Source organism: Callospermophilus lateralis, chromosome 8 (assembly GCF_048772815.1).
Source record: "Callospermophilus lateralis isolate mCalLat2 chromosome 8, mCalLat2.hap1, whole genome shotgun sequence".
Taxonomy (NCBI): Eukaryota; Metazoa; Chordata; class Mammalia; order Rodentia; family Sciuridae; genus Callospermophilus; species Callospermophilus lateralis.
Genome location: NC_135312.1, coordinates 112431394 through 112457147, shown reverse-complemented (window position 1 = coordinate 112457147; position 25754 = coordinate 112431394). Strand labels below are relative to the sequence as shown.

General features: G+C 39.7%; 1 protein-coding gene across 3 annotated transcripts in view; it reads left to right on the top strand.

Moving 5' to 3' along the window:
- Positions 1-25754, top strand: part of Tmem131l (transmembrane 131 like) — a 167360-nt gene that overhangs the window by 101949 nt on the left and 39657 nt on the right. For 2 of the 3 annotated variants that reach the window (XM_076864820.2, XM_076864818.2), the window contains exons 8-24: positions 3278-3355; positions 3557-3710; positions 5250-5308; positions 5625-5733; positions 7650-7746; positions 8224-8377; positions 9317-9487; positions 10805-10874; positions 11870-11987; positions 13545-13686; positions 15117-15226; positions 16454-16526; positions 19314-19441; positions 21041-21183; positions 24122-24308; positions 24523-24708; positions 25385-25534. In XM_076864820.2, coding sequence (XP_076720935.2) covers positions 3278-3355; positions 3557-3710; positions 5250-5308; positions 5625-5733; positions 7650-7746; positions 8224-8377; positions 9317-9487; positions 10805-10874; positions 11870-11987; positions 13545-13686; positions 15117-15226; positions 16454-16526; positions 19314-19441; positions 21041-21183; positions 24122-24308; positions 24523-24708; positions 25385-25534 — 2129 coding nt within the window. The remainder of the gene's footprint in view (positions 1-3277; positions 3356-3556; positions 3711-5249; positions 5309-5624; positions 5734-7649; positions 7747-8223; positions 8378-9316; positions 9488-10804; positions 10875-11869; positions 11988-13544; positions 13687-15116; positions 15227-16453; positions 16527-19313; positions 19442-21040; positions 21184-24121; positions 24309-24522; positions 24709-25384; positions 25535-25754) is intronic. The other variant, XM_076864819.2, reaches the window with a different exon arrangement.

Genomic DNA, 25754 nt, shown 5'->3' with positions numbered 1-25754 from the left:
TGACTTTTTTGCATGAAAAGACCAGGAACACCCCATGCCCCATTCTCCCACTGACTGGCCCCTGGATCTTTCATAAGTTAGTTCCTCAAACTACATTTCCTCCCATCTTCTGAAAAGGAATACTTTCACATACTTTATGTGAAGACTATTAAGAAAATATGAACTAAGATGTTAAAGTAATATGGGAGGTTTCAAGAACTGAGAATTAGGGTTTTGTTCATTTTTCTCTCCTAATTTGCCCAGGCACACGTGGATTATTAGGCCATGTCCTGCTCTCACTGAGTGCTCAGTTGGCTCCTTAATGCTAGTCTGAGTAGTCGCTTCAGATGGCTCATGTTTTGCTCATAGTTTCTTTTTAAAAGTTTCATTCTTTGTGAAAAGCACGAACTTGTAGATTTCTCTTAGATAATTCAGCATGCTGCACGGGCAGTTTGGAGGTGCTAGGACTCCCCCTTGTGGGATTCTGAGATGTACTCTACAGCAAAGAAGTGTAGCCCAGGGTTTGCTTCCCTGCTCTAGAAACCTGTCATCCCAGGTGCTTCAGGATCTGAGACCTTTTGAGCCCATTATCGACATCACAGGTCCGGTGGTTCAGGGTCCACAAACTTTGTTTCATTAGCAAAATTATTTTAAAATGTTATATAAAATGATGACTAGGCCATGTATAAAATATGAAACGAATAAATTTTGTCTTTAGACTTGGATCCCATCTCCTAGAGATCTCGTAATGTATATGGAAATAGTTCCAAGTCCCCCTGCCCAAAATCCGAAATAGTTCTGGTGCCAAGCATTTTGAATAGAGTGTATCTTTGTCATGCTTCTAGCTAATTTTGTCATGCTTAAAATGTCAGATTACAAATTTATCCATGTAGAAATTTACCAAAAGGACAAACTATTAGGCTTTAAGTCATATTAAATTACTGGACATAGGGCTTTTAACCATTTTCAAAATCAGAATTTTGAACTTCTATTAATTTCTCTCTACTCAGACATTTAAGGGAAAAGACATAGTTGCAGATTCCTTTAAAAGAATCTTAATTATAAATGTGTACTTTGAAAGTATGCTGATTTTTTTTTTTTTTTTAAACTTTGAATAGTTCAGATCAGAAGTACACCAAATGTCAGGTTTGGTATAACCTATTATAGGTATTTTAAAATTATTTTTAGTTTCTTCCCATTCCCAGCTTGCCCAGCCCCACGGTGATTATGACTGCGGGCCAACTGTTCTGATCATTTGCTAACTGCATGTTGAGTACCTTTTGAGTGATATAGACTTTGTGATAAAAGCACAGACTGGGTGCTTGTGGTCTGTTGGGGAGGGTGACCTTGACCAGTTTGTTACGTTATAATGAGGAGTGTTAAGAAGGTCGGGTACGAGGTGCTGTAGGTGTGGCAGTGCTATTGTAGCACAGAAGCAATCCTAAGCAGTACAGACAGGAACAGGCAGGTCTGGGTTCCAACAGAACTTTGTTTACAGAAGCAGGAAGTGGGCTGGAGTTAGTCTGTGGCATAGTTTGCCAGCCCTGCAAGTCTGTATTTAAGAATGAAGACACATGGATGGGCTCAGGGGCTTCTGAGGAGGAACAGTTACTCTAACTTGGTTCTGGACTTGAAGGTGGCGTGAAGTTGGTGTTCGAGTCTCTGTCTCACACAACCATATGGATATAATGGTATAGTTGATGAATATGGGTCTTAAGATACGGGACACAGCCAGGGTGGCTGCTTGGGGGGTGTTGGACTCTGGGTGTGCAGAAAGATCCAAGTTCGAGAAATAAATGCTGGAGGCTTTGGCTTGTCAGAGAGCTTCCCCAGGAAGAGAGAGGAGGGCCAGGATGGCCTCCAGAATTACTCCAGGGTCTGGTGGTTGGAGAGGAGGAGAGGAGCCAGAGAGGGACGAGTGGTTAATGGTCTTCACTGAGGCCAAAGGAGGCAAGAGCAAAAGGAGCAGCTCCTGCTGTTTGGCTTCTTGCAGATCATTTGTAACTGTGGTTAAAGCATTTTTAGAAAGTTACGGGCTTTTTTGGTAAATGTCCTTGGTGGAGGGATTTTTCCATAGAAAGACACATTTAAAAATCGAGTTCTTAGGATTTTAGGTTCGCCGTATACATCTTATTATTCTCTTTGAGAAAACTAGTGGTTACTAGCAACTTTTGAAAAGTGCCTTTGACTCATATTTGGTTCCGTTGATAAGGTTGGCTTTACCGTACATAGTTTCATTACATTTAAGATGTAGTGTGTTTTTCTGTACTTCAACTGTCTGAATGACAACTGAAGTAACCCCCACCCCCCCAAGCTGGGGTTGAAACCAAGGACTCACTGAGCTACACCCTCAGCCCCTAAAATGTTTTTCTATATATGTACCTGAGTAAGTCTTACAGATTACATGATTGTGAGTCGGCTTCATAATGCATCTTCCTGGCATTAACAGATGCTCACACACTGTGTAAGGCAGCCTGGGTTTGGGGAGTGTGTTTTACCCAGCTGAGATTTCCCAATGCTCTGACGTGTTCCCAGGTTAAGTACATACAGTCCTGGTGCCAGAGACGTCAAACTTGAGGGAAGAGGAAATTTTATGGCCCAGGTTCTTCAGATTCACATGCTGCACTTAATATTTGGGGTATTCTGCAGCCCCTACCCAATGGCTGTGTCCCTCGATTGGATTTTTCATTTCCTTGCAGATAGGTTGGGATTGTTCCATATGCCTAAGATCTTGGAACTTGACAAAGTCCTGCATTATTTTCTCATAGTTTTGTCTCTTCCCTCCATAGCACTTCCGGTATTAAAAATGATAGCTAGTTTAATTGTGGGTATCTTTTATAGTTTTGTCTGACTTGAGGGTCAGGGTCATAGCTTCTAAAGGTACGGGTAGAAGGCACACTTAAAAACAATTATTTGACTGTTACTGTGTAAACCTACTTTAAACTCCAGCATTTGAACAGAATGTTCAACATGCATTGGAAACGCTGAAGGTACAGCGTTCTATGTATAGTTAGAACATATTCACCTGCTTATTGCCATGTTGAGAATTTTCATGTTGCCCAAGAAAAAATTTGTGATTTCCTTTAGAAAGTAAACCCAGTGGCAGCACTAGTTTTTCTGTTTTGCTCACTATTGTATTTCCAGTAAATAAAATAATACCCAGTATTTAGCAGATACTCAAATATTTGTTGAATAAATGAATGAATATGGTTTCTGAATAAATGAGGAATAGTGTATTGTTGGATTGTGTTTTTTTACATCCTTTATAAAGTTCTTTCCCCCCTTTTTTTCCTTGTAGGCAGAAACCACTAATAGTAGCCTCTTGCAAGTGCAACTGGAATGCAGTTTACATAATAAAGTGTGTCAGCAATTAAAGGTAAAATATTCAGTATTTCTTCCTTCTTCCTGTCTCTCTACTTAAAAAGACCATCAGGAATAACAGAAAACCAAACAGTCTGTCTGTTCTTGGAAATGAAGATGCCATGATCTTAAGTGCTTTTCTTTTTAAAAAATTGACATTGCAAAGTTCAGATAATTTTTTGAGTTTTCACTTTTCCCTCCTTCCCTTCAACCGCAGAATTGTTATCTGGAGTCTGATGATGTTTTGCACTTACGAATGAACGTAATTGTAACAATGGAAAATTCCTCAAAAGAATTTGAAGAAAACACACAAGATTTGTTAGATCATCTCTCTATTGTTTATGTAGCAACAGATAAATCTGAGACCTCAGGTAAGGTGAAATCTTTAAAAAATTTTTATCATAGGGCTGGGGATGTAGTCAATTGTAGGTGTGCTGGCTTAGCATGCTTGAGACCCTGAGTTTAACCCCCAGTTTTGCCAAAGGGGGAAAATTTCATTATAGTATATTTTGATTAATTTGTATTATCATTTGATAGCATTTACTTGTACATTGTACTTCAGAGACTAAGACAGGAGGATTGCAAGTTCAAGGTCAGCCTGGGCAACTTAGTGAAACCCTGTCTTAAAATAAAAAAAAAAAAAAAGGTTGGGTTTGTAATTCCATGGTAGAGCACCCTATGTTCATTCCCCAGTACCTGGGATGGGGTGGGGTGGGAGAGGGAGTGTAACAACAACTGGTTCTCAGCCTGCAGCTATTAACCAGGCTATATTATTTGGGGAAGGGGCTTAAATAACTATTGCAGACTGTTCTGAGTCTCCTTGTAAATGCTTTTTTTTTTTTTTTTTTTTTTTTTAATGTTTTGAAGATGGTAAACAAATCAAATGGCCTTGGTAGTCTAAATATTCAGTGTTTGAAGTCTGATGGCTCTTTATTCCAATTTTACTGCATGGCAGCTCTGTTGAACAAGTCATGCTGTTTTGTATCTTAATAGTTGAGGGCTGGTGATTCTTGGATGCCTGACAAGTTAGAGTAAAATTTTTGTGTTCAGTTCTATGAATTTAACCTCTGGATGTAGGTGTCCTATTTATCAGAAACAACCTATTCATCCATTTGACTTTCTAAGAACTTTTGTAGGAGACACACATCCTATGATCTGTGAAATTCATAATGTGGGATTTATTATAATTCTTCATTTATGACACTATGTGAGTGTATATGTGTATTCATATTTTTAAAAATGGTACAAACGTATACAAAAGCATAGTTTAAAACTTTTTTTTTTTTTTTTTTTTTTAGCAGTCTTGCTTTTTTGTACTGGGGCTAAACCCAGGGCCTTATGCATTCTAAGTGCGTGCTCTGTCACTGAGCTGCACCCCAGTGCTGTTGGCAGTCTAATCAGTCAAACATCATTTAACTTCCAGTCCTCAGAATTGGCCAGAGTAGTGATGGCCAGGTAGACATCCATGTGGAGAAGGCCCCTGCCCCATGGGGAACTTTTCTGTTGGTAAAGGCTAAAAGGAAAGCATGTGTTTGAAGATGCCAGGAGTTTCATTCTTTCTGAATATAGTTGTCTAAATAAGGAAATGCAGGGGTGCCCAAGGAGCAGGAAAACAGCTTTATTTGAGGCTGTCCAGGTGATTAGTGTGATGTAGAAAAGACCAGGATGACCCTAAATTCAGAATTTCTTTCCTGACTCTTGTACACCATTTTAAGAGCTGATGGTATCAGGCCAGTCATTTTGTAAGTATCTTTTTTTGTGTGTGACTTAAAAGAATACATAAAAGAAAATGGCTCCCAGTTTTGATTTCCATTTTGAAAAAAACAAGTTATTAGGAATGTTTAATCATTAAGGTGTGGAGATGAGATGGCTCTTTGTTTTAATCTCATTGTTCTGATTCTTTTGAACAGATGAATCAGCAGTAAATATGTATATATTACATTCAGGAAACAGCCTTATATGGATACAGGTAATTATAAATTCTCACACAAAGTAGAACTTGAAATCATAAGGGTGCATCAGATTGCAGAACATGAGGGTCTTTCAGGACAGATGTGGAAACAGTTGCACACACTCTCTTTTGCTCTCCTTTGAAGCCATTCTTTTACTTGAAGCCTTATTTGGAGGGTGGGTGCCAGCACCCCCTCCCTGCTGTGACAGACACATCTGCTGAGCAGTTGCTAGGTATACAGTCTCTGCTGTTTACTTATTTTAACAGAGTGGGTTTGGAATGGGTAAGTATTCTGGCTAAGAGTAGTAATGTGGACTTTTTGTTGTTGTTACAGGATGTACATCATTTCTCACAGAGAGATGCTCTGTCTCTTCAGTTTGAACCAGTCCTGCTGCCTACTTCTACAACAAACTTTACAAAGATCGCCTCTTTTAGTTGCAAAGGTACACATTTTAAAAATATTGGAGGGTTTTTTTTTTTTTTTTTGTTATCTAGTTGTTTGTTTGGTAATTTTTTCTTTGCAGATACTCAAACTGCAGCTGAGGCATGGTTTTAAAAAAAAAGCAAATGGGTTTGGTTTTAATAAGCCACAGCCCTAATGTTTCTAAGAGATAGGGTGACATCAAAGCTCTTGTTGATGACACGTGTATTTTGCTATATGTATAGGATTTTGAGTTTAAAGCGTAACTTGGTGATTTGCAGGATCCAGAGGTACATGTTTATTGGAGGGGCCACTTTCTCAGGTAGTGTAGTTGTGTAGCTCTAATTTTGTTCTCCTTTTTTTTTTTTTTGCATAGAATGTGATGCAGAATGTCTAGTGACATAAACCCAGTCCTGTCTTTGGGTTCTTATGGCTAAAAAGAGTTCTGTAAAGGAATTCAAAGAGATAGGAAAACATGCCCAGCCTCACTCATTGTTAAAGAAATGTAATTTAAAGCAACAAATGAGATGTAGCTTATTACTTATGTCAATGAAGAGCGAAAGGTCGTTAATATTCTGTGTTGGTAATGATTAGGAAAGAAAACATGTTGAAGTTTTCACTGAAATATAAGTTAATGCAGGCTGTTTTGGAAGGAAAATGGACAGTCTCTAAATATTTGAAATGCACATATGTGCTCTTCAATCCTTAATTCTAGTTCTAGGAATGATTCTACAGATATATTCATCTATTATTCAAAATTGTACCTAGACTGGGTATGGTAGTGCACACCTATAGGATCAGCTATTTGGGAGGCTGAGATGGGAACATAGGCTGAGGCCAAGCTAGGCAATACAGCAAGCCCCCCCCCATCTCAAATGACAGCTACAACCAGAACAAGCCTGAACCTGTTCTTTGTGACAACAGAACAATCTAAGGCACCCACTTGTTAGGTGACTCCTGAGCACATCTATAGAAGGGTGTACCCTGGAGCTACTAAAAAGTGTCGAGGGATATGCAGTGCAAGCAGTCTGTGAAAAGTGTCCACAGGGACTGGGGATATAGCTCAGTTGGTAGAGTGCTTGCCTCGCATGCACAAAGCCCTGGGTTCAATCCCCAGCACCACAAATTTAAAAAAAAAAAAAAAAAAAAAAAAAGCATCCATGGATATATAGTGCAAGCTGTATGTGGACGTGTAGGTATTTGAAAGTGTGTCTGCATGCCTGTATATACACAGAACACCTGGACAGTGCTTAAGAAAGTTCCAGCAGTTGCCTCTCTTAAGATAATTACAAAGTCTGGGCAAGGTTCACATTAGAATCACATTTTTTGTTTGAGTATTTGAATTTCTGTTTTTGTACCGTATGTATAACTTTAAAAAGGAGAGTTAAGATTCAACACCAGTGAGCTTCATTTTTCACTTTTGTCATCTGGCAGATCTAAGGACTTTCCTCTTATTTATGATGAAGACAGATCTTTGTAAAAGAAATCCCCAAGTAATGACCCACCCACTCCCATCAGGAAAAAATTGAGAGATTGGTTTAGAGAGGGGGAGTGGTGGGAGGTAGACACTGTATTCCAGATAACTGGAACAAACTAGTGGAGATAGACAGGAGCATTTGAGAGAGCATGCTGCCATATATACAATATAGATTCACTATTTTAATGGTGATAAAAAATGAATTAAAAAGTGATAAATAAAAACTTGGGCTGGGGTTGTAGCTCTGTGATAGAGGGCTTGCCTAGCCTGGGTGAGGCAATCTTCAGCACCACATAAAAATAAATAAATGTAAGTATTGTGTCCGTCTACAACCAAAAAAAAAAAAAAAAAAAACTTTAAGAAAAAGTTATAAAAACTATACCTTATTTTTTGTTCAGATTTAATGAAAGAAAAAGTATTTATGCTTCACTTTAAAAAATTTTTTTTTTAAATATCTCAAGCAGCTATGTCCTGTGGCAGTGGGATGATAGAAGATGTGAAGAAATCAAAAATCACTCCAGCACTAGAAGCATGCCTCTCCTCTCCGGTGGTGCAGGGGTAGGTTCGTTGTGCTTCCCCTGAAGTCGTATTGGGGTATTTTCCTCCCCTAGTAGGTCTTCAGAACTATAGCTCATGTGAGTCCTATGGGTCTTTTCCTGGACTTTCTTTGCTGTACGTTCACACTGCTAGTAAGCAGGGAGAGGTGCCTTGGCAGAATGGGAAAGAGTAACTAAATAATTCAGTTTGAAGTAGGTTCTGGGCCAGGCCGCCAGGTGTGAGGGAAGGAGTGCTCAGATGGTGTTTTCTGAGTAGAATTTGGGTCCTGCTTTTGTCCTGAGCTGCCCTGGTCAGGGTGGGGCCACTTTGCCCTGGCCCTCAGGTGTTGCAGGTGTGATCGGATGATTCAGGAGGTGATTATGGTGGTCCTTGGCAGCATCCATAATATCTTGTGGCATCCCCCGTTGGCATCTGGTCTCCCTGGAGTGCTGTGGTTCTCTGACTTGCGCTGATGGCATGGGTGTCTTGTGCTCACAGGTATTTCAGAGTGGACCCTTCTGCAGCCCAGTTTCATGTGGAGAGTCACGAGAACATATCAGGAGTGTGGTCAATATGGTACCTCAACCATTTTGATCGTAACATTGTGTTAAAGGATGTGCTTGTTTCCAAGGAGGCTAGGCACATTTTAAAGGTATGTATGGTGTTTTCCTTCCAGTGTTAACCTTTTTTAAGCTTTTTTCAAAGTCAAATGTGATGAAATTCATATCTATAAAATTTAATTTTGGCTGGGCCTGGTGGCATATGCCTTTAATCCCAGCGGCTCGGGAGGCTGAGGCAGGGGGATCCCAAGTTCAAAGCCAGCTTCAGCAAAAGCGAGGTGCTAAGCAACTCAGTGAGCCACTGTCTCTAAGTAAAATACAAAAAGGCTGAGATTGTGGCTCAGTGGTTGAGTGTCCCCGAGTTCAATCCCCAGTACCCCACCCCCCAAAAAAACTCATTAATTTTTTTTTTTAATATTTATTTATTTAGTTAGTAAGTTATTGGCAGACACAACATCTTTGTTTGCATGTGGTGCTGAGGATCGAACCCGGGCCGCACGCATGCCAGGCGAGCGCGCTACCACTTGAGCCACATCTCCAGCCCCAAAACTCATTAATTTTGACCTATATTTAAAGCAACCCTTTTTGTTTAAAAACCTTTAGAATGACTTCTAGGATCTCTCTCTTTTTTTCAAACACAATTGTTTCATGGATCTCAAAATGAGCATCATTATATTCTGTAAGAATATTTACTCTTAACTATTACTCAAAAATGTTATAGTACATGATTTCTATAAACAAGATTGTGTATAGTAATTATATACCTTATTTGTGGTAAAATATAGTAGGCTTTTGAAAATGCCATTTATGATCACTTGAAGATTACTTTTTTGAAATTTAAAATACAGGCATATTAAGCAGTATTTGAAACCTATCATTTCTATAAGAAATGTTTCCATCCTTGATCTGGAATGAATTGAGTAAAATTGTGCTTTCCAAAATATGGAAGAACTTCAACATCATACTTTGTAATTATTTTAATCCTAATCAGTGTTAGGAAAAGTAATCTCTCTTGCTTCTTTTCTTTTTAGATTCTGAATTTCACTGGCCCTTTATTTCTACCTCCAGGCTGTTGGAATATATTTTCTTTGAAACTTGCTGTTAAAGACATTGCCATAAATCTATTCACCAATATATTTTTGACTACAAACATAGGTGCCATTTTTGCAATACCTCTACAGATTTTCTCAGCACCAACCAAGGTATTGTTTACAACACCATGTGTGTTATAAATTTCTTGATATTTATTGTTTCTTTTTACTTATGGTGCTTGGGTTTTATTAACAGGGTTAAGTTCAGATTCTTTAAGGCTACCTAAGAAATTGAAGGCCATTACCAGGCCAATCTTAGATCAGTTTTTTCAGATTTGGAAATTTTTATTTGCAAAGAGTCTATTTTTCATGAAGCAATTGATTATTGAAAGATAAGCATGTAAATAGATTCCATTTTCATTTGTTTCCAAAAAAATTTTTTTTAATATAGTGGTGCCATGGATGAAACTCAGGGCCTTGCCTTGAGATAAGTCACATTGGTTTAAATGCTTTAGGTAGATCTCTTTTTAAGTGACTTTGAGTTTTGCTTATAATCCTTGAATTTTCTTAAATGGGACAAATTGAAAGTCTAAGAGTTCACAAGAGAGTGTTTTCTAAAATCTGGGTAAATTGTGTTTAATTTAGATTATCTTAATCATGTCTCATTTTTTTTCTTAACTTTTTATTTCTTTTCATTTAGTTATTATTGCTTCTTTTTGATCCAAGCTATTCTATATAATATTGGGTTCTAATTTTTCACTATGAGACATTCATGCAACCATCTTTATGATTTTTCTCACTTATTGGTGTTGATATTTTTATAGTTAGAAATGCTCATGTTTAAGCTATAAGTGTGAAGGGTAGGACCTTGCAAATCAAACTCAACAAAAATGTAAAGCTAATTTCATTTATCCATATTTTGAGCAGGGAAAGATTTCTTAGAAATTTCCTTTTTCTAAACAAGAGATGCATATAAGAAGAGTGACCAAGGGAGGGAGCAGGAGGCAGGTTTCAGGTGCATGAGGAAGCAGCAAATCTGTACTTCCCAAAACTGAGAAGTGGGACATTAAATGCCCTGAGTAGCCAGAAGTTCTATAGATGGATAGACAGTTTCTCAGAGGATTAGAGGACAGTTAAAAACAAACAAAAAACCAAAAGGACAGAAACCACTAGGAATGTCCTGAGACTAATTTCATCTTTAATTCACGTGACAGCGCTGTGTCTTGTGGGCCCAACGGTTGTCCTTATGGGCTGTAATGGTTGTGCAGGATCTGCTCTAGTGGCCCTTCTGGGAGAGAGATGGCTCCGAGTTCTCAGAACAGATTCCAGGAGAAAGGAAACCAAGACATCACTTTCTAGTTGTTTGACATCTGGTTAAAGGGGAGTTCACTGAGGAGGAGGCCAGTGTCTGCTTCGTATTTTAGTGCATTAGGATTTTTATGTTGAGTGTTGTGTTTTAAGTTATTCATATATTACTTTTCAATCTAGGAAGGGAGTCTGGGTTTTGAAGTGATAGCACATTGTGGCATGCATTATTTCATGGGAAAATCAAAAGCAGGTAAGTATTTTGCCCTTAGGCTTTCTGTAGAACTCCAATTTGGGGGAAGTGGGAAGCAGTGAAGGATGTTAGCATTTGTAGATGGAATAATTTTTTTCAAAAATAATTGCATCATATTCTGTTCTTAGCTTAATCACTGACAGAACAACCTGAAATGGTTAGAGTCCTCCAGACACACAAAGGGTACTGTGTAAATAATGCCCTCTTATTCTTAAATAGCTTATGCTTTTTGTAAGGGATTTTTAAAAATAATATTGTTTGATCATCAGTGCAGCCTTGTCACCAGGAAAAATTAGAAAATTATGATTCTTTTGTAAAAGAGCTTAAATGATAGTGTCATAAACATATCATAGGCAGTGCTGCTGATGATGTGTGACAGAGGCCATTAGTGTTGTTATGGAAGCAGTTTCTAACTTGGGGTTTTATTTTATTTTTTTTTCATTTTGATTTATGAAGATAATTAAGAGTTTTAAAGGACAGATGTTTCTTTTGGGAGAGTCCCACCTTTTCTTACTGATCCCCTCTTTAGCACAGAGCAGATGAGTAGGATGAGGTGAACAACATGCACCTTATAGAGGATCAGCTCCTGGTCTAGGCGGGCTTTTCCCTCCGCACTCTACAGTATGTGGAAAGACTCAGACAGTGATGAGGAACATGTCCATGGAAACAGTTTTGCATTTTAGATTTAAAACTGTTAAAAATGTTGCAAGTATAATTCTAACTTGTTTCAGGCTGTATTCATGAACCATGTGTCTTTTATGTTAATGCCTTTACATAATCGATTTGGTTTCGTTTTTTTACATGTTTGTTTAATTTGATATATCATTTGCCATTGAGTTAGAGGGACTTTTAGTAAAGAAGAGAGGAGAAGAGTGGCATTGATTCTCTCTACTGTCCTCTCGGTTTGAGAAGTCTAACGGTTAGTTCGTGGTATTATGAACGAATTGAGTCGTACTTTCTGTAAATCTAAATATTGAATCTGATCTAACTTTTAGAAAATCCTAATTGGGATGGGGCCCTTTCTCTGGATTGGTCTACCTGGGATGTGGATTTCGAACTTGCAAATAACTTGTATGAAAGTTGGAAGAAACACAAGAGTGGCAACGTCTGCAGGTGCGTCTCTTATCTTCCTCTCTCTGTTGTTGAACAGTGGGGGAAAACTACCACATAGTCCTTTTTTCAAATTGTACTCCTTAATTTTTGGTTGGTTGATGATGTTTCTGCATTTTTATTTTGACAAAGTTTCACATCTTAGAAGAGCTGCAGGGTTAGTGTCATGACTCCTCACTTGGTCCTTGGCTCCAGTTTGTCCCCTGTGTTCCCATTTTACCCACTCCCTCCCCCTACTCTCTGTGTATTACCTGTGTTCACATAGTCGCACTTTTTGTTGAGTCATTTGAAAGTGAAGCTGTAAAATATCACCCTGCTCCAGCCCTTGATATCTTATTAGGAAAATCTTCATTATCAGCATACTTCAGTCCTCTGTGCTTTATTAGGAAAGTGCTGTTATTTTACTTCAGCCCACAGTGCTTTCTTGGGAAGTTATTTCCTGAGGAGGGTATTCTCTTAACTGTGCCACCATTCTGTCCCCAGCCCACTCAGCTCTGACATTAGTTGTGTTATCTAATAGGCAGTCTGTATTAAAATCATCCCGACTGACCCAGCAAGATCATTTTTGTCTTTTTCATTTCTTGTAGACCAGGTCCATCCAAGGGCCATGCGTTGCATTTGACTGTCTTGGTTTTTTGGTAGCCTTTAGACTAGTGCCCTATTTTTGTTCAGTTTTCATCATGTTGACAAGTTTTGTCGAATCCGGGCCAGCTGTAAGAACATTCCACACTCTCGGTTTTTATGCTTGGTTCCTCAAGTTTCCATTCAGGTTAAACATTTTTAGCGAGAATGTGAATTACCTGGTCGATCTTGGGTCCCATCAGGAGGTCCGTGAATGTTAATTTGTCTGTTTAGCATGGTGAGGGTGAATTATGTGGTGTAGCTGACGGGTGAGAGGTCTCTCCACATTTGGCACCTTTTTCCTTTAGTGATTAATAAAAAACTGGGTTGTGATAATCTGATATCATTTACCCTTGCCATTCCCTAGAGACCTCTCATCCCATGGTTTTAGAATTCATGGGACATCACTGTCCGAATCAGTGACGTTCGCCTGGTGGCTGTAAGATGGGGAGGGATGTTTCCATTTGTCCATTCTACAATTATTGTGAGATATTGTTTTGTTTTTTAAAAAGAGCCTCTCTTTCCAGCATCCCTATAGTTTTGTTAGCATGTTGCACTCAGTTACTGTCTTTATTGCTTTTGATGCTCAATTGTCCCAAGTTTGGCATGGGGGCCCTTCAGCGTGGCTTGTGTGTCTTTTTGCTACATTGTCATCATTCTTGGAGCCTTTCATGCTCTCCATGGGAACAGAACATTCTAGGTTGAGTGTTTTGGGGGAATTGCCGGGAATTGAGCCAAGGCCCCATGCCTGCTAAGCACACACCCTGTCACTGAGCTGTGCCCTCAGTCTCCACAGAGAGTCGGTCTGAGACCTTCTGCTTCCCAAACCCAGCACAAGCCATTTTCCCCAGGAGCCTTTGTTCCTTGTGGTGGGAGTGGTGTTGAATGGTTTTCCTTTTGAATGTCAAAATTATTTTCCAAAATAATTTCTTTGCACAGGAGGAGTGTTTTAGGAATGATGCGTTTCGCCCACTCGAAGAAACCCAAGGAGTCAGAGTCCTTTGTTTCCGTTTTGCCTCGTTTGGTTGCGGAGCCTGGCCTTGTGTTAAACTTCAGCGCAACTGCCCTTAGGAACAGTGTGGTGAGGACAGTGTGTTCTTCCCCTGTCTTTGCCAGTGACACCACAACGCTGAGGTCTTCAGAACACCAGAGTAAATCTGCCTGGAGATGTTTCAGAACCAGAATCAATTTAAAGTCCACACTTTAATGCTCTAAGGGCACCTTGAGTAAGGCCCTACAGAACAAGAGGCGTGAAATTTTAAGGAGACAGAGAACGCATTGAACAGAGAGATTTGGAATTGAATATGAACTTCCTAAATAAAATGTATGAGTTAAAACATTCAGCCACTGAGGACAGAGAGGATCTTGGCTAACGCAGGACTTGGTTTTCTAACCAGAACTCAAAGGAAGTCCAGAGTGGGCCAGGCTGCTCTGGTGACAGTGGGGACCTGGGCTCTGCCCGTCTGTGTGCTTTCTATCCCGAGTGTGTTGTCCTCCTTCCTTGTGGATGGTATCTTCTGTCCACCCAGGGTGTCAGGAGGCGGGACAAAGGGAAAGAGGTGCCACCAGCAGTCTTCCCGTCAGGTCTCATGGCCAGGAACTGCCTTCACACATGCTCTGAGTAGAGCGCACACCTTAATAGGTGCTTGTTGAGTTCTTGGGATGACAGCCTAAGACTGCTTTTGCTTTTCCTTTTCACTTTTTGAAGTAATTTCTCCCCAGAGAAAAGTTTTAAGAATAGCACCAAGAACTCCCAGTAGTGGCCCTTCCCCCAAGATCAATCAGTATTTAATGTTTGCCACGCTGGCTTGATCATCGTTCCCTCTCCCTTTTCACATGTACATATTTGAGAGGATAAAACATTAGCCCCCCCCTCCCCCATAAAAGTATTTTCTTATATAACCAGAATATAGTGATCAAAATCATAAAATGAAGTATTAACCGAATGTTATCCAAGGTACAGTCTGTATTCTAGTTTCTCTAGGGAGTTCACTGTCACAACTCATGGTGACTTTCCTCCCTCCTGGCTCAGGATGACCCCAGGATATGACCGCATTGTCGGGTAGTCCGAGTCTTTTCTCATATTCTCATCATGTCTTTGCCTTTCATGACGTAGCATTTTTTTCTCTTCTTTTCCCTTTGGTGCTGGGGATCAGTCCTGTGCAGAGCACTTGCTCTATCACGGAGCTACACCCTCAGCCCACATGGACACTGGGGAAAAAAAAAAAAAAAAGAACTTTTGTAGTCGGAAGTGGCCAGAATGCCTTTATGTATGTTTATTTTTTAATGTGGTGCTAGGGTTCAAACCCAGTGCCCCCACGTGCGCTAGGCATGTGCTCTGCCACTGAGCTCCAGCCCAGCCCACACATGGACATTTTCTTGACGTGTTGAGGCCACTGGTTTTCTAAGCTGCCCCTCTGTTGGAGCTGTGCGCAGTTGTGATTAGATTCAGGAATGTCTTGGGAGGATGCTGTGCCCTTGCTGTGTTAACCCTCCTCTCCTCGCGTCCAGGTGAAGTACTTTATGGTGAGGAACCCGTCCTCGCTGCCAGTCTCCCTGCAGCTCCTGCCTCTCTCCTTGTACCCGAAACCCGAAGCCGCGGCACGCCTGCTGCACAGATGGTAGGAAGACCCTCTGGTGGGCAGTTTGGGAAACACCCTTAGGACTCGGAATTGTTGGGAGGCCTGTGCTGCTTTCTCCTGGGCTCTGGATGTGGGCGTACACACTGTGAACCCATCAGCCTGTGTATCTGGGGTGCCCGGTCCCTGGGTGCAGGTATTCAGTGGATGTTCCTGGCTCTGGGTGTTACCTGGCACCTTCCCTGTCACTGCCTTGGGTCTCTAGCCCAACAGAGCACTCTTGAGTTAGGGAACCTTTATCATTATGCTTTTTCATGCGTGTTTCTAAAATTGAGAATCTAAATCATGATGATCTTTGGTTAATTCAGGAATGAGTTTAAAGCCAGGGTCAGTGGCATATCCATAATCCCAGCTGCCCAGGAGGTTAGGGCAGCAGGACTGGGAATTCCAGGCTAGCCTGGGCAACTATCAAGACCCTGATTCAAAATAAAATAAGAGGGCCATGGGCACAGAGAGGAATAGAGTGTTTGCTTAGCACGCACAAGGCCTAAGGTTCAGTCAGTAGTGCCACAAAAAGAAAGACCAATTTAGTGTTCTTATATATTCTACTCTAGAGTTAAACAAAACAAGAGAATGATAGTATTTTTTCATGCCTGTTGTATCTTGTTTTTACATAATCACACTTTTATGCAGACCGTTAGTAACTTTTCGTTTAGGAAGATGTGCCATTGTCCCCAGATTTCTCAACTTCAGCAATGTTGACATTTTGGGGCAGATGATTCTTTGTGTATTGGAGGAAGAGCTGTCTTGTATAGTGAAGGCTGTTCAGCAGCTTTCCAGCTTCTACCTCCTAAAGGGCTTCCCCAGCCACAGCATCCAAAATGTCTGCAGACGTTGCCAAATGTTTTGGGGTGGGGATAAAATTGCCTTTGGTTGAGAATCACTTCCTTTTGGGTTTCATAGCTATGAACCATTTGGAGAAGAAATAAACAGCTTTATACTTAGCACTTTTGTCTTCATATGTTTCTGTACTGCCAAGGAGCATGTCAGAGTCACTCATTGAATAAGATTCATTGAGCTCTTGGAGTAAACCAGATATGGGTGGGTTTGGAGCAGGGCTGAGAACAGGTAGTGTCAAGACAGGATGAGTTGTTTATGCGCGCACACATGCATTCCTGTGTGTAAATGTGCATGTGCATAAGCATGTATTATGTATTCATTCTTCATTGGCAGATCTCAATGCTATTTAAATTTTTTTTTGCTTTGTAGGTTTGGCACTGATATGCAGACGATTAATTTCACAACTGGTGAATTCCAGCTCACCAAAGCTTGCTCTTACCGGGTAGGATGGCATTTTCAGTAGAAAAAAGAATGTTGACAAACTGGCCACAGAAGCACGTGGCCCCTGTCTTGGTGTTCAGATGGCTGTGTGAACTGTGTGTGGCTTTCTTATTTTCATTCTCTAGGCATGAAAGACGCATAGCAGGTTTTTCCAATTAACTAGTTAGAGTCAGATTCATGTTAGTCTGTAAATCATTTTGATGATTTAGATGCACGTGAATGAAGAAATAACAATGGAGTCAGACCTATGTAGAAAACCATAAAACTTGAGACTCCAGAATTTATGATCTCGTAAGATTCCTTGGTCCACTTAATTCTTTTTTTTTTTTCTTTTTTTTTAGGGCAAGATAAGGTAAAAGCAAATGCATTTTTAAAATCTTCTCTTACTGTCATCCTTCATGTTTATAGCAAGTCACCCAGTTTCTTTGGTTCTCATCTCACTTATAAAGGGATTTCCCACCTTAAGGGGCAATCATGAGGTCTTTTCAGATACTTAGGAGTGAAAATGTCACGTGGCGAGGACATTGTGAGCGTAGGGACTCCGCAGCCTGCTTTCTTATTTTTCATTCAGTAGTTCTCATATTGCTGAGTCTTGGTTTCACAGATATTGTATGTTTGAAAGCAGTTCAAAAGGGGAGCATCTGTTACAAAGAATGCACACACACAGAGGTACATGCAAACTTAATATGTTGGATATTTTCTTATTTTTCTTCTCTATCCCTTTAAAAGTATACTATTGCTCTAGCTTAACTGGAGTAATGGGAAGAGGACCACAGAGAGTTCAAACAAAACAAATGAAAGCAGATTTCCAAGTGGATTTTTGACAGACTTGTTGACAGTAGTAGGCAGCACCACCAGGGTTGGAGCCTGCACTGGGGCGTGGTTTTGTTCTTCAGAAGCCCACACTGTTCCTGTCATTTTCTACCAGGCAGTATCTAGAGTATGGGGGGCAGTTAGTCCAAAATACTAAGAGATGTTTTTCCATACTGGTATTAAATTATAAGTAGTTTGAAATTGAAAAAATAAGGCCATTTTCTTTTATATCTGAATATTCTAGTTATATTTGAATGCATAATATAGCTCATTTGGAAAAACCTGTGCAGATTTTTCCTGAGAATATCATACCTTGCTGGAGGGCGTGCACTCTCTAGCAACTTGGGAGGCTGAGGCAGGAGGATCACAGGTTTGAGGCCAGCTTCAGCAACTCATTGAAACCCTCAGCAACTTGGTGAGACCCTGTCTCAAAATGAAAAATAAAAAGGACTGGGGGTGGAGCTCAGTGGTAAAGTGCTACTGAGTTCAATCACTGTAGCAAAAAAAGAATGTCACGCTTTTGCAATAAGGAAAATTTTGACCACTGTTAACTTATTATATTGTCAAAAAGAATAGTATCAGTGCCGTGAAGACACTCAATTTTAATAAAAATTGTTAAAACTCTTTGTCGGGTAGAGAAAGATTCTTACATTGTAATTTTGTTGGTTTGCTTTAGAAATATAGTCCTTTTGATCAATTTCATTATGTCCCAGTGTCCTATGTATAGGACACATATAAAAACCTAAATTGAGCAAGTTTTTATGGGTGTTTTATATGTAGGATCCAGGGACTTAATGGGTTGAGTGTATGGAATTGGACACTGAAAGTTTTGAATCCCTGTTTTTCCATGCTTCACTTGTGTAACCTTGCTTGGGCAAATTATTTATCCCCTTTGAGCCTCATCTTTCATGTTTGAAGATTTCCAGTAAGCTTTGTAAAATTTTAGATTGTTTGGTATTTTTACATTTTCTTAAGTAGTCCAATACCTGGCGCGTACCTACCAAAAAAAAAAACATTTAATTAAATGGTGTTATAATTACTATAAATTTAATACCAGAAATCAGCAAGATTTTTTTTGTTCAGTGTTTTAATTCTGTGTATAAAGCAGGGTTTTCTGCTCCCTGGAGTTCATAGTTCTAATGAATAAATCAAATACCGTCACCATTTATTCTTTCAGATAGCATGGGACGTGAGAGCAAGACTTGAAGAGTTCCACAAGTTTAAAAGTTGAAAACATAGGAAACAGAAATACTCCTGCAGCTTGTAGGATGACAGCTCTAAAAAATAGTTTCTAGAGAGAAGGCAGCAGGAAGATCAAGAAGTAAATCTCAAATATTAAAATTTAGGACATGAGATTTTTCAGAGAAAGAAATCTTAGAGAATCCAGAGTAGAGAAGGATGTGAAGAGACTTGACTGGAGAGACTGAATATAAAAAAGATGGTTTCTTTATATAAACTTAAGTACAGTATTTAAAGGTATCTAAGGTTGTCCAGGGAGGGTGGGTGGTCTTTTCATATTGCTCGGACAAAGACATATTTGGGCAGAGACATTCTGGTCAGTTTTCTGATTAATGTTTTCCATTTGAAACATCTCTGTATGGAGGACTTCTAACCTCAACTCCCATCCAAGCCAGGAAGCAGATCCCCTTCCCAGCATTGGTTTCAGATTGCCCTGCAGCCTCTGCCTATCAGCTTAGGAACATTTTGTCATGTGAAGTCATCAGGATAAACAAGTTCAGATAGGAGGATGAGGGCCTTGGAGTAGAGCTTAGCAATAGAGTGCTTGCCTATGCCATGTAATATGTGATGTCCTGGGTTCATCCCCCAGCACCCCTACCTGCCACATGCACACAAAGTTGATGAGATTGGTCAGATCTGGAAGTTAAAGTTTGTACCCCACAATGCACTTCATGAACATGGACACTTGCTCGGTGGGACAGCCAAGTTGTTTAATTGTGTTGTTGGTAATCTGCAGGGTGTGCATTCTGAGGAACCCAGGTCTGGCACCCTCCACTTGCACTTGCAGCCTTTGGAAATGAAAAGGGTTGGTGTAGTCTTCACCCCAGCTGACTATGGAAAAGTTACCTCACTCATACTGATCCGGTAGGTGTGTCCTTGTCACAGTCTGTCTGTCTCAATCTCTCTAATGGTTGACATGCACTTCTCAGGCATTCTGTAGTGAGGAGGTTGTGCTGCAGGATAGAAAGCTGCAGAGGAGAGGGGCCATCGAGGTACCTTGGTTGCCCTCTCCTAATAGAGAGCGTGTCTCATGCCTACAACGGGTTACTGCACTTTACTCAGCATCTCGCCCAGTGCAGAGCTCACACACATACACATGCACACTGATAGACTGCTCTGTCCTTAGCATAGAAAAATAATTGAAATTTTGCCCTGTCTTTTCCCTGAACAATATTTGAACACTTCAAGACATGTTTTCCTTATGCCCTTAGCTCTTGTTCCGTCTTCTAAATGCTAACTGATTTAAGCAGCTAAATCGGTTTCAACTTAATTTTTTTTTTTCATCTTTAGGTAGTCTTTCTGAGAGTCTTCTTTCAAAAATATATAATAAATAACAGATCTGTGTTGGAGCTCTCTGCATTGGTGATAAACTGAACACAAATGGCATTTTTAATAAATGACATTTTAATGATTTTTTAAAAAGTTTTTTTAATATCAGATCAACTGGCAAAAAAAAAAAAATCCTTACTTAGAACTTCCCTTAAAGTTTGTTCTTCTGCAAGTGAATATTACTAAAAAGAAAATGTGCTAAAATGAACTTAAGAGTTTGTTCTTTTAAGCCTTTTAACTAGGATTCCTTAATGTCCTGTTGAGAAGTTAATTTGTGTTGGAGAGCTAAGGTCATAAGAATTGCAGAGATAAACTTCACTGTCTTAGACTCAAAAAGAAAGTCTAAATTTTTTATAGCAATTTTTTCACTTTGCTTGGTTTCTGTATTGATAGACACAATATTTTTCCATTAATGGTATCAATCATCTAAGATCTTATCACTTGAAGTCTTTTAAGTGGTTAAATAAAGATGTTGAGATATTTCAGTATTGTTTTGCATAATTAGAAAAAATCAAAACAATTTCTCATTTCTGTGGCATCTACATTATACTGGCTTTCAGTTCAGTGTGTATCATTTGAACATCATTTTCACTTAGTTTTTTCATCCTAGAAATCAGGATTTCAATTTGTGAAAATGTAAACATTTGTTACTATTTGGTAAGAATTTAACTTAGATGTATGCCGTTTGTGGGGTGAAATCTAAGTCTTTGATTCAAAAGAAACAATAGCCTCTTATTTCTAGAATCATCCCTAAGGCAGAATGTCTTTTTGTCACAATTACTATGAAATACCCCAATTCACCCTGTAAACAGTTTTCATTATTTTGTCTAAATTTATTACTATTTGTGTCTACCAATTTATTTCTCTTTGATATCACCATCCTGGTGCCTATTATGAAAAAAATCTGAGGTTCCATTTGTGGCCAGTGGCTAGAGAGCAGTCATGATTGCTCACCCATTCCTGCTGTGGTCAGCTTCGTGGACACTGCTGCCCTGGGCCGCTTCCCGTGCCGTGGCCACCCTTATTCTGTTGGATGGCGGGAGGTGCCGTGCTCTTTAAGTTGATTCTTTTTGAGTGCACTGTACCTGGTAACGGGGAGGTAATGCCTTTTAATTTTATCTTCTTTCGCTGTAGGAATAACTTGACTGTTATTGACATAATTGGTGTGGAAGGATTCGGAGCAAGAGAACTACTAAAAGTGGGCGGAAGGCTTCCTGGTGCAGGGGGTTCACTTCGATTTAAGGTGCCTGAGTCCACGCTGATGGACTGTCGCCGACGTGAGTTCACAATGCTTGGCTGTCTGATGGGAGGCCTGGTGTTAAAGCAGAGAGTGAAAGGATGCTATAGGAAGGTTATTTTAAAAATGTGTAGTAAATTCATTCTGTTGATGAAAATAATTAAATCAGGCCAACATTTGAGCATATGTAGGCTGGTACCCTAGGTCAAAATAGTAGCTTTAGATATTTAGCTTAAATCATAGCTATGAAAGGTATTCGACTTAAGTAACAGATACAGATTGCGGAAAAGAGTGTGTTGTTTAAGTAATTTTGTTTAATTAACAGTATAGGTTGAAATTTTTTTTTTAGAGAATTTTTTAATATTTATTTTTTAGTTTTTCGGTGGACACAACATCTTTATTTTATTTTTATGTGGTGCTGAGGATACACATTTCATTTGCTAAGATACACATATGAGGCTGTTAATTTCGCTAAAGAGAATCAGACCAGTGATGAGTGGAGAGAACCAACAGAACTTTTCGTGATGATGGGAATATTCTGTGTCTGGGTTGCTGGAGAAAGGGAAGGAAAAACCAGCTCAAATTCAGTGGCTCTTGCCATATGTTCCCACCACAGGTCACTCCTGTGACCTCAGAAGGTGTGGGATTTCTCTGCTCCAGCAAGCAAGCTTTCTGCCTCAGATGGCGTCAGATCCCACAGGTTGAGGGCTCAGCTCCCAAGACACTCCCTACTTTAGACCCCAGGACCAGGCCTCAGGAGCTTCTGCGTGCCTGGCCACAGTTGGGGTTCCCACAGCACCCTCCTCAGGTTAGATTAACTTGCTAGAGTGCGTCCCAGAACTCAAGGAAGTGTGCCATGCTGTTGGTGATAAAGGACCTTTTAAAGTATATAGGCAAAGCGGCCAGTTGAAGAGATACGTAGAGCCGGGTGTGGAGGGGTCCCGAGTGCAGGAACTTCTGTCCCTGTAGTGTTGGGGTGCCTTGCCCTCCCGACATGTATGTTGCTCATTCTCTTCCCCATAGCCTGTGTTCAGCTATCCAGAAACTCCCCAAACCCCGTGTTTTTGTGGAGACTCTGTTGCACGTCCGTGATTGAAGCATGGACACTGGTGTCAAAATTTGCTTAGACAGAAAGGATATGACCTCATCAGGGGGCTTAGTGGGGAAGGCCAGTAGGTCTGCGTGCTCAGCTGCTTCGTGGCCTCTCGGCTCAGCACTCCTCAGGACCCCTCTGGAATGAGGAGGGTCTTAGGACCCACTGTTGGACAAGGATGAATTAGAGAGTGCTTTTCTTTATGGCCAGGTCAGAGACAGAAAGTCAGGGAAGATCTATGCCTTAGGGAAGAAAAGTTCTAATTTCACTGACCTTCCTTGAGCAGGGATGTTATAAGCCAGGAGCCATAGTAACAAGTGGATATCACAATAATATGTGTCATTCAACATGTGGCTAATGAGCCCCTAAAATATAGCTCGTGGGGCAGTCCCTGTTGGGGGGCTCCTCTTGCCCCTGTAAGAGTTCTGTTCCTGTTCCTTATGCTTGAACGAATCCTGTTCCTTTCAAAAAGAGAATAAACACGTAGAAGTAAAATATGACTCCTGTGACTGACAAAGTCAGTTTTAAATTTATTATTATATTTTTGGTACTGGGGATTGAACCCAGGGCACTTTGCCACTGATCTATATCCTCAGTCCTTTTAGTTTTTTATATAGAGACAGAGTCTTGCTAAGTTGCTGAGGCTGGCCCTGAACTTGGCAGTCCTCCTGCCTCAGCCTCCTGAATCGCTGGGATTATAGGCATGTGCCACCATGCCTGGTAGTTTAAAATTTATTTAAATTGTTTGACTAGCTACATGTGTTTAATGGCTATTATATTAGACTATGCTTATTTAGGAATATATTAGGGACTAGGCATATAGCTCAGTGGCAGGACACAAGCTTAGTACGAATGATGTCCTATATTTAATCTTCAGCATCCCCCAGAAAAGAAATATATGGACATTTTGCCCTAGAAATTTCTAAATTACTCATTTAAGTTAAATGCCTTAAAGCCATTTATGTTTATTTTGAGGACTTCCTGAATAACTGAAACAGATACCAAACAAATAGTAGATGTAAAGTGTTTCTGGTAAATTGTTTTCCTATTACTTTTTTAAAGTTTGAAAATACTAAAAGCATTTTAGTGGTAGCAGTCTTTTCTACAGAGAAATCTGGTTGATGAAACTATTGGATAATTTGTGGCACTATCAGTGCTCAATTGGAATAGTTTTCTTTAAGAAAACTATGTTTTACAAGTGAGCACTGACTTCAGAAAGGTTTGCTAGCAATTTCGTTTTCAAAATTCTCCGTGAAAGTATTCATTTTTTCATTTGCTCAGTAATTTAGAGTTGACTCTGAGCCATTAAATTAAGGAGTGATAGAAAAGTGATGGATCCAGTTAAATATTAGTCCTTATGTGGAATAGACTTGATAATTTATATCTATTTAAAATTTGTGACTTCTTCAAACTCCATATATAAAATATGCTCTCATTTATTTGTAAAGGTTTAATTACATGTTAATATTGTGTTTGCACTATTTCTAGTAATGTATGAATTTACACAAAACACATGTTATGTGCTTTTACTATTGGTTCAGTGTGAATGAAAATCACAGGGCACACAAGGTACATAATGGCTAGAGTTAAATGTACACTATTTGGCTCTGAGAAGAATAAACCTTTAACCTTAATCTTTAATAATTATGTAGGCACCTAGGCTGAATGTTCAACTTAAAAAAACATCTTCCATTGTATCCTGGTTACATTAACAGAGAACCTAGATATAACAGGATCAGAAATTCTGATTCTAAAAATCAAAAATTGTACTTGGAGCTTATGTTGGACTTTTCTCACATTTTAATTAATAATTCATTTCAACTTAATAACTCAGTAAATTATTTTAAATAAATTTCACATGAAATAAAACTTTTGTCTTCATCAGAACTTAAAGACAGCAAGCAGATTTTATCTATTACGAAGAACTTTAAAGTTGAGAATATCGGGCCTCTTCCTATAACTGTGTCTTCACTGAAAATCAATGGATATAATTGTCAAGGTTATGGCTTCGAAGTGCTGGATTGTCATCAGTTTTCCCTGAACCCAAACACATCCCGTGATATCAGCATTGTGTAAGTGCTGGGTTTTAACTTCATCTCATTTTTGTGGGAATTTAACACTGGAGACAGGTGGGGTGGACTTTTTCCATTATTATGACTTCTTAAGTTGGTTTTAGGGTAAGTATTTGTTTTATAAAAGTAAGAAATTTTCTGAGTTTTTTTTTTTTAACTTTATGATTAAAATTAAACCATTACAAGTTCGTAAAGGAGAATTACTTGTTATCAGGTTTACACCGGACTTTACCTCTTCCTGGGTCATTCGTGAGCTGACGCTTGTAACTGCAGCGGACTTGGAATTCCACTTTACTCTCAATGTGACGCTGCCCCATCACCTCTTGCCCTTGTGTGCAGATGTGGTTCCAGGACCCAGCTGGGAGGAGTCATTTTGGAGGCTCACCGTCTTCTTTGTCAGGTATAACACCACCATCTCCGCTGTTCTTCCCTCACTGAGCAGTGAAGTTGTAGGGCAGTTGCAGGAAAATACAGGTTGCCCAAGTGCAGTCCAAGCTTAGGAATTGAGTGATATTTTTCTTGCTTCAAGAACTCTGATGTACGTGAGGTAGACAGGGTCATAACTGGTAAGCTTTCAGATAATAAACTAACTATAAGAGATTCGTCGGTCTTAAAACGTAATAGTTATGCTCCATATATGTTCATTGGCAGTCATTGTGGAATATCTGAATGCTTATTAGCTCAGCACAGTGACAATTTGAGATTATAAGACCCAGATGACCCTTTTAAAGTGATTTTATCCTAGAATATTTAATGTCAACCTTATATAAATTTGCACATTTTTACTGTTAAATTATGATGTTTCTTGATATTTGAATACCATTTTGTCCCATTGATTATTCATCATCCTTCTATAATAAAACTAGTCTTTCACTCCCCACCTCCCTTTTAAACATGGGGTCTCACTATATTGCCCAAGCTGGCCTCAAACTCCTGGGTACTTTCAAGTGATTGTCCTGCCTGAGCCTTGCGTGTAGCTGGGACTACCAGCACTTAGTACCTCATCCAGCTTAAAACTGGTCTTTTAAATGCAATTCAGAACCATGCAGTAATGAATGTCACTGTTGCTTTCTCAGTTTGTCTCTGTTAGGTGTGATTTTAATAGCCTTCCAGCAAGCACAGTACATTCTTATGGAATTCATGAAAACAAGACAGAGGCAAAATGCCAGCCCTTCCTCACAGCAGAACAACGGGCCAGTGGATGTAATCAGCTCCCATTCTCACAAGTAAGAACCCTTGTTTTGTGTGTGTGTGTGTGTGTGTGTGTGTGTGTGTGTTGGGGAGGGCTGGGCCCACCTTTCTTACTGTTCACTTCTGATTTCATTTGAAGGTAATGTGAATTCAATTCCAAATTTGCTTTCTTTGTGTCATCGTATGAATAGCTGCACCGTTTCCTTTCTTAGGTAATTTTCACGTAAGGGCCTAGTTCGTGGGTATCATCAGGGG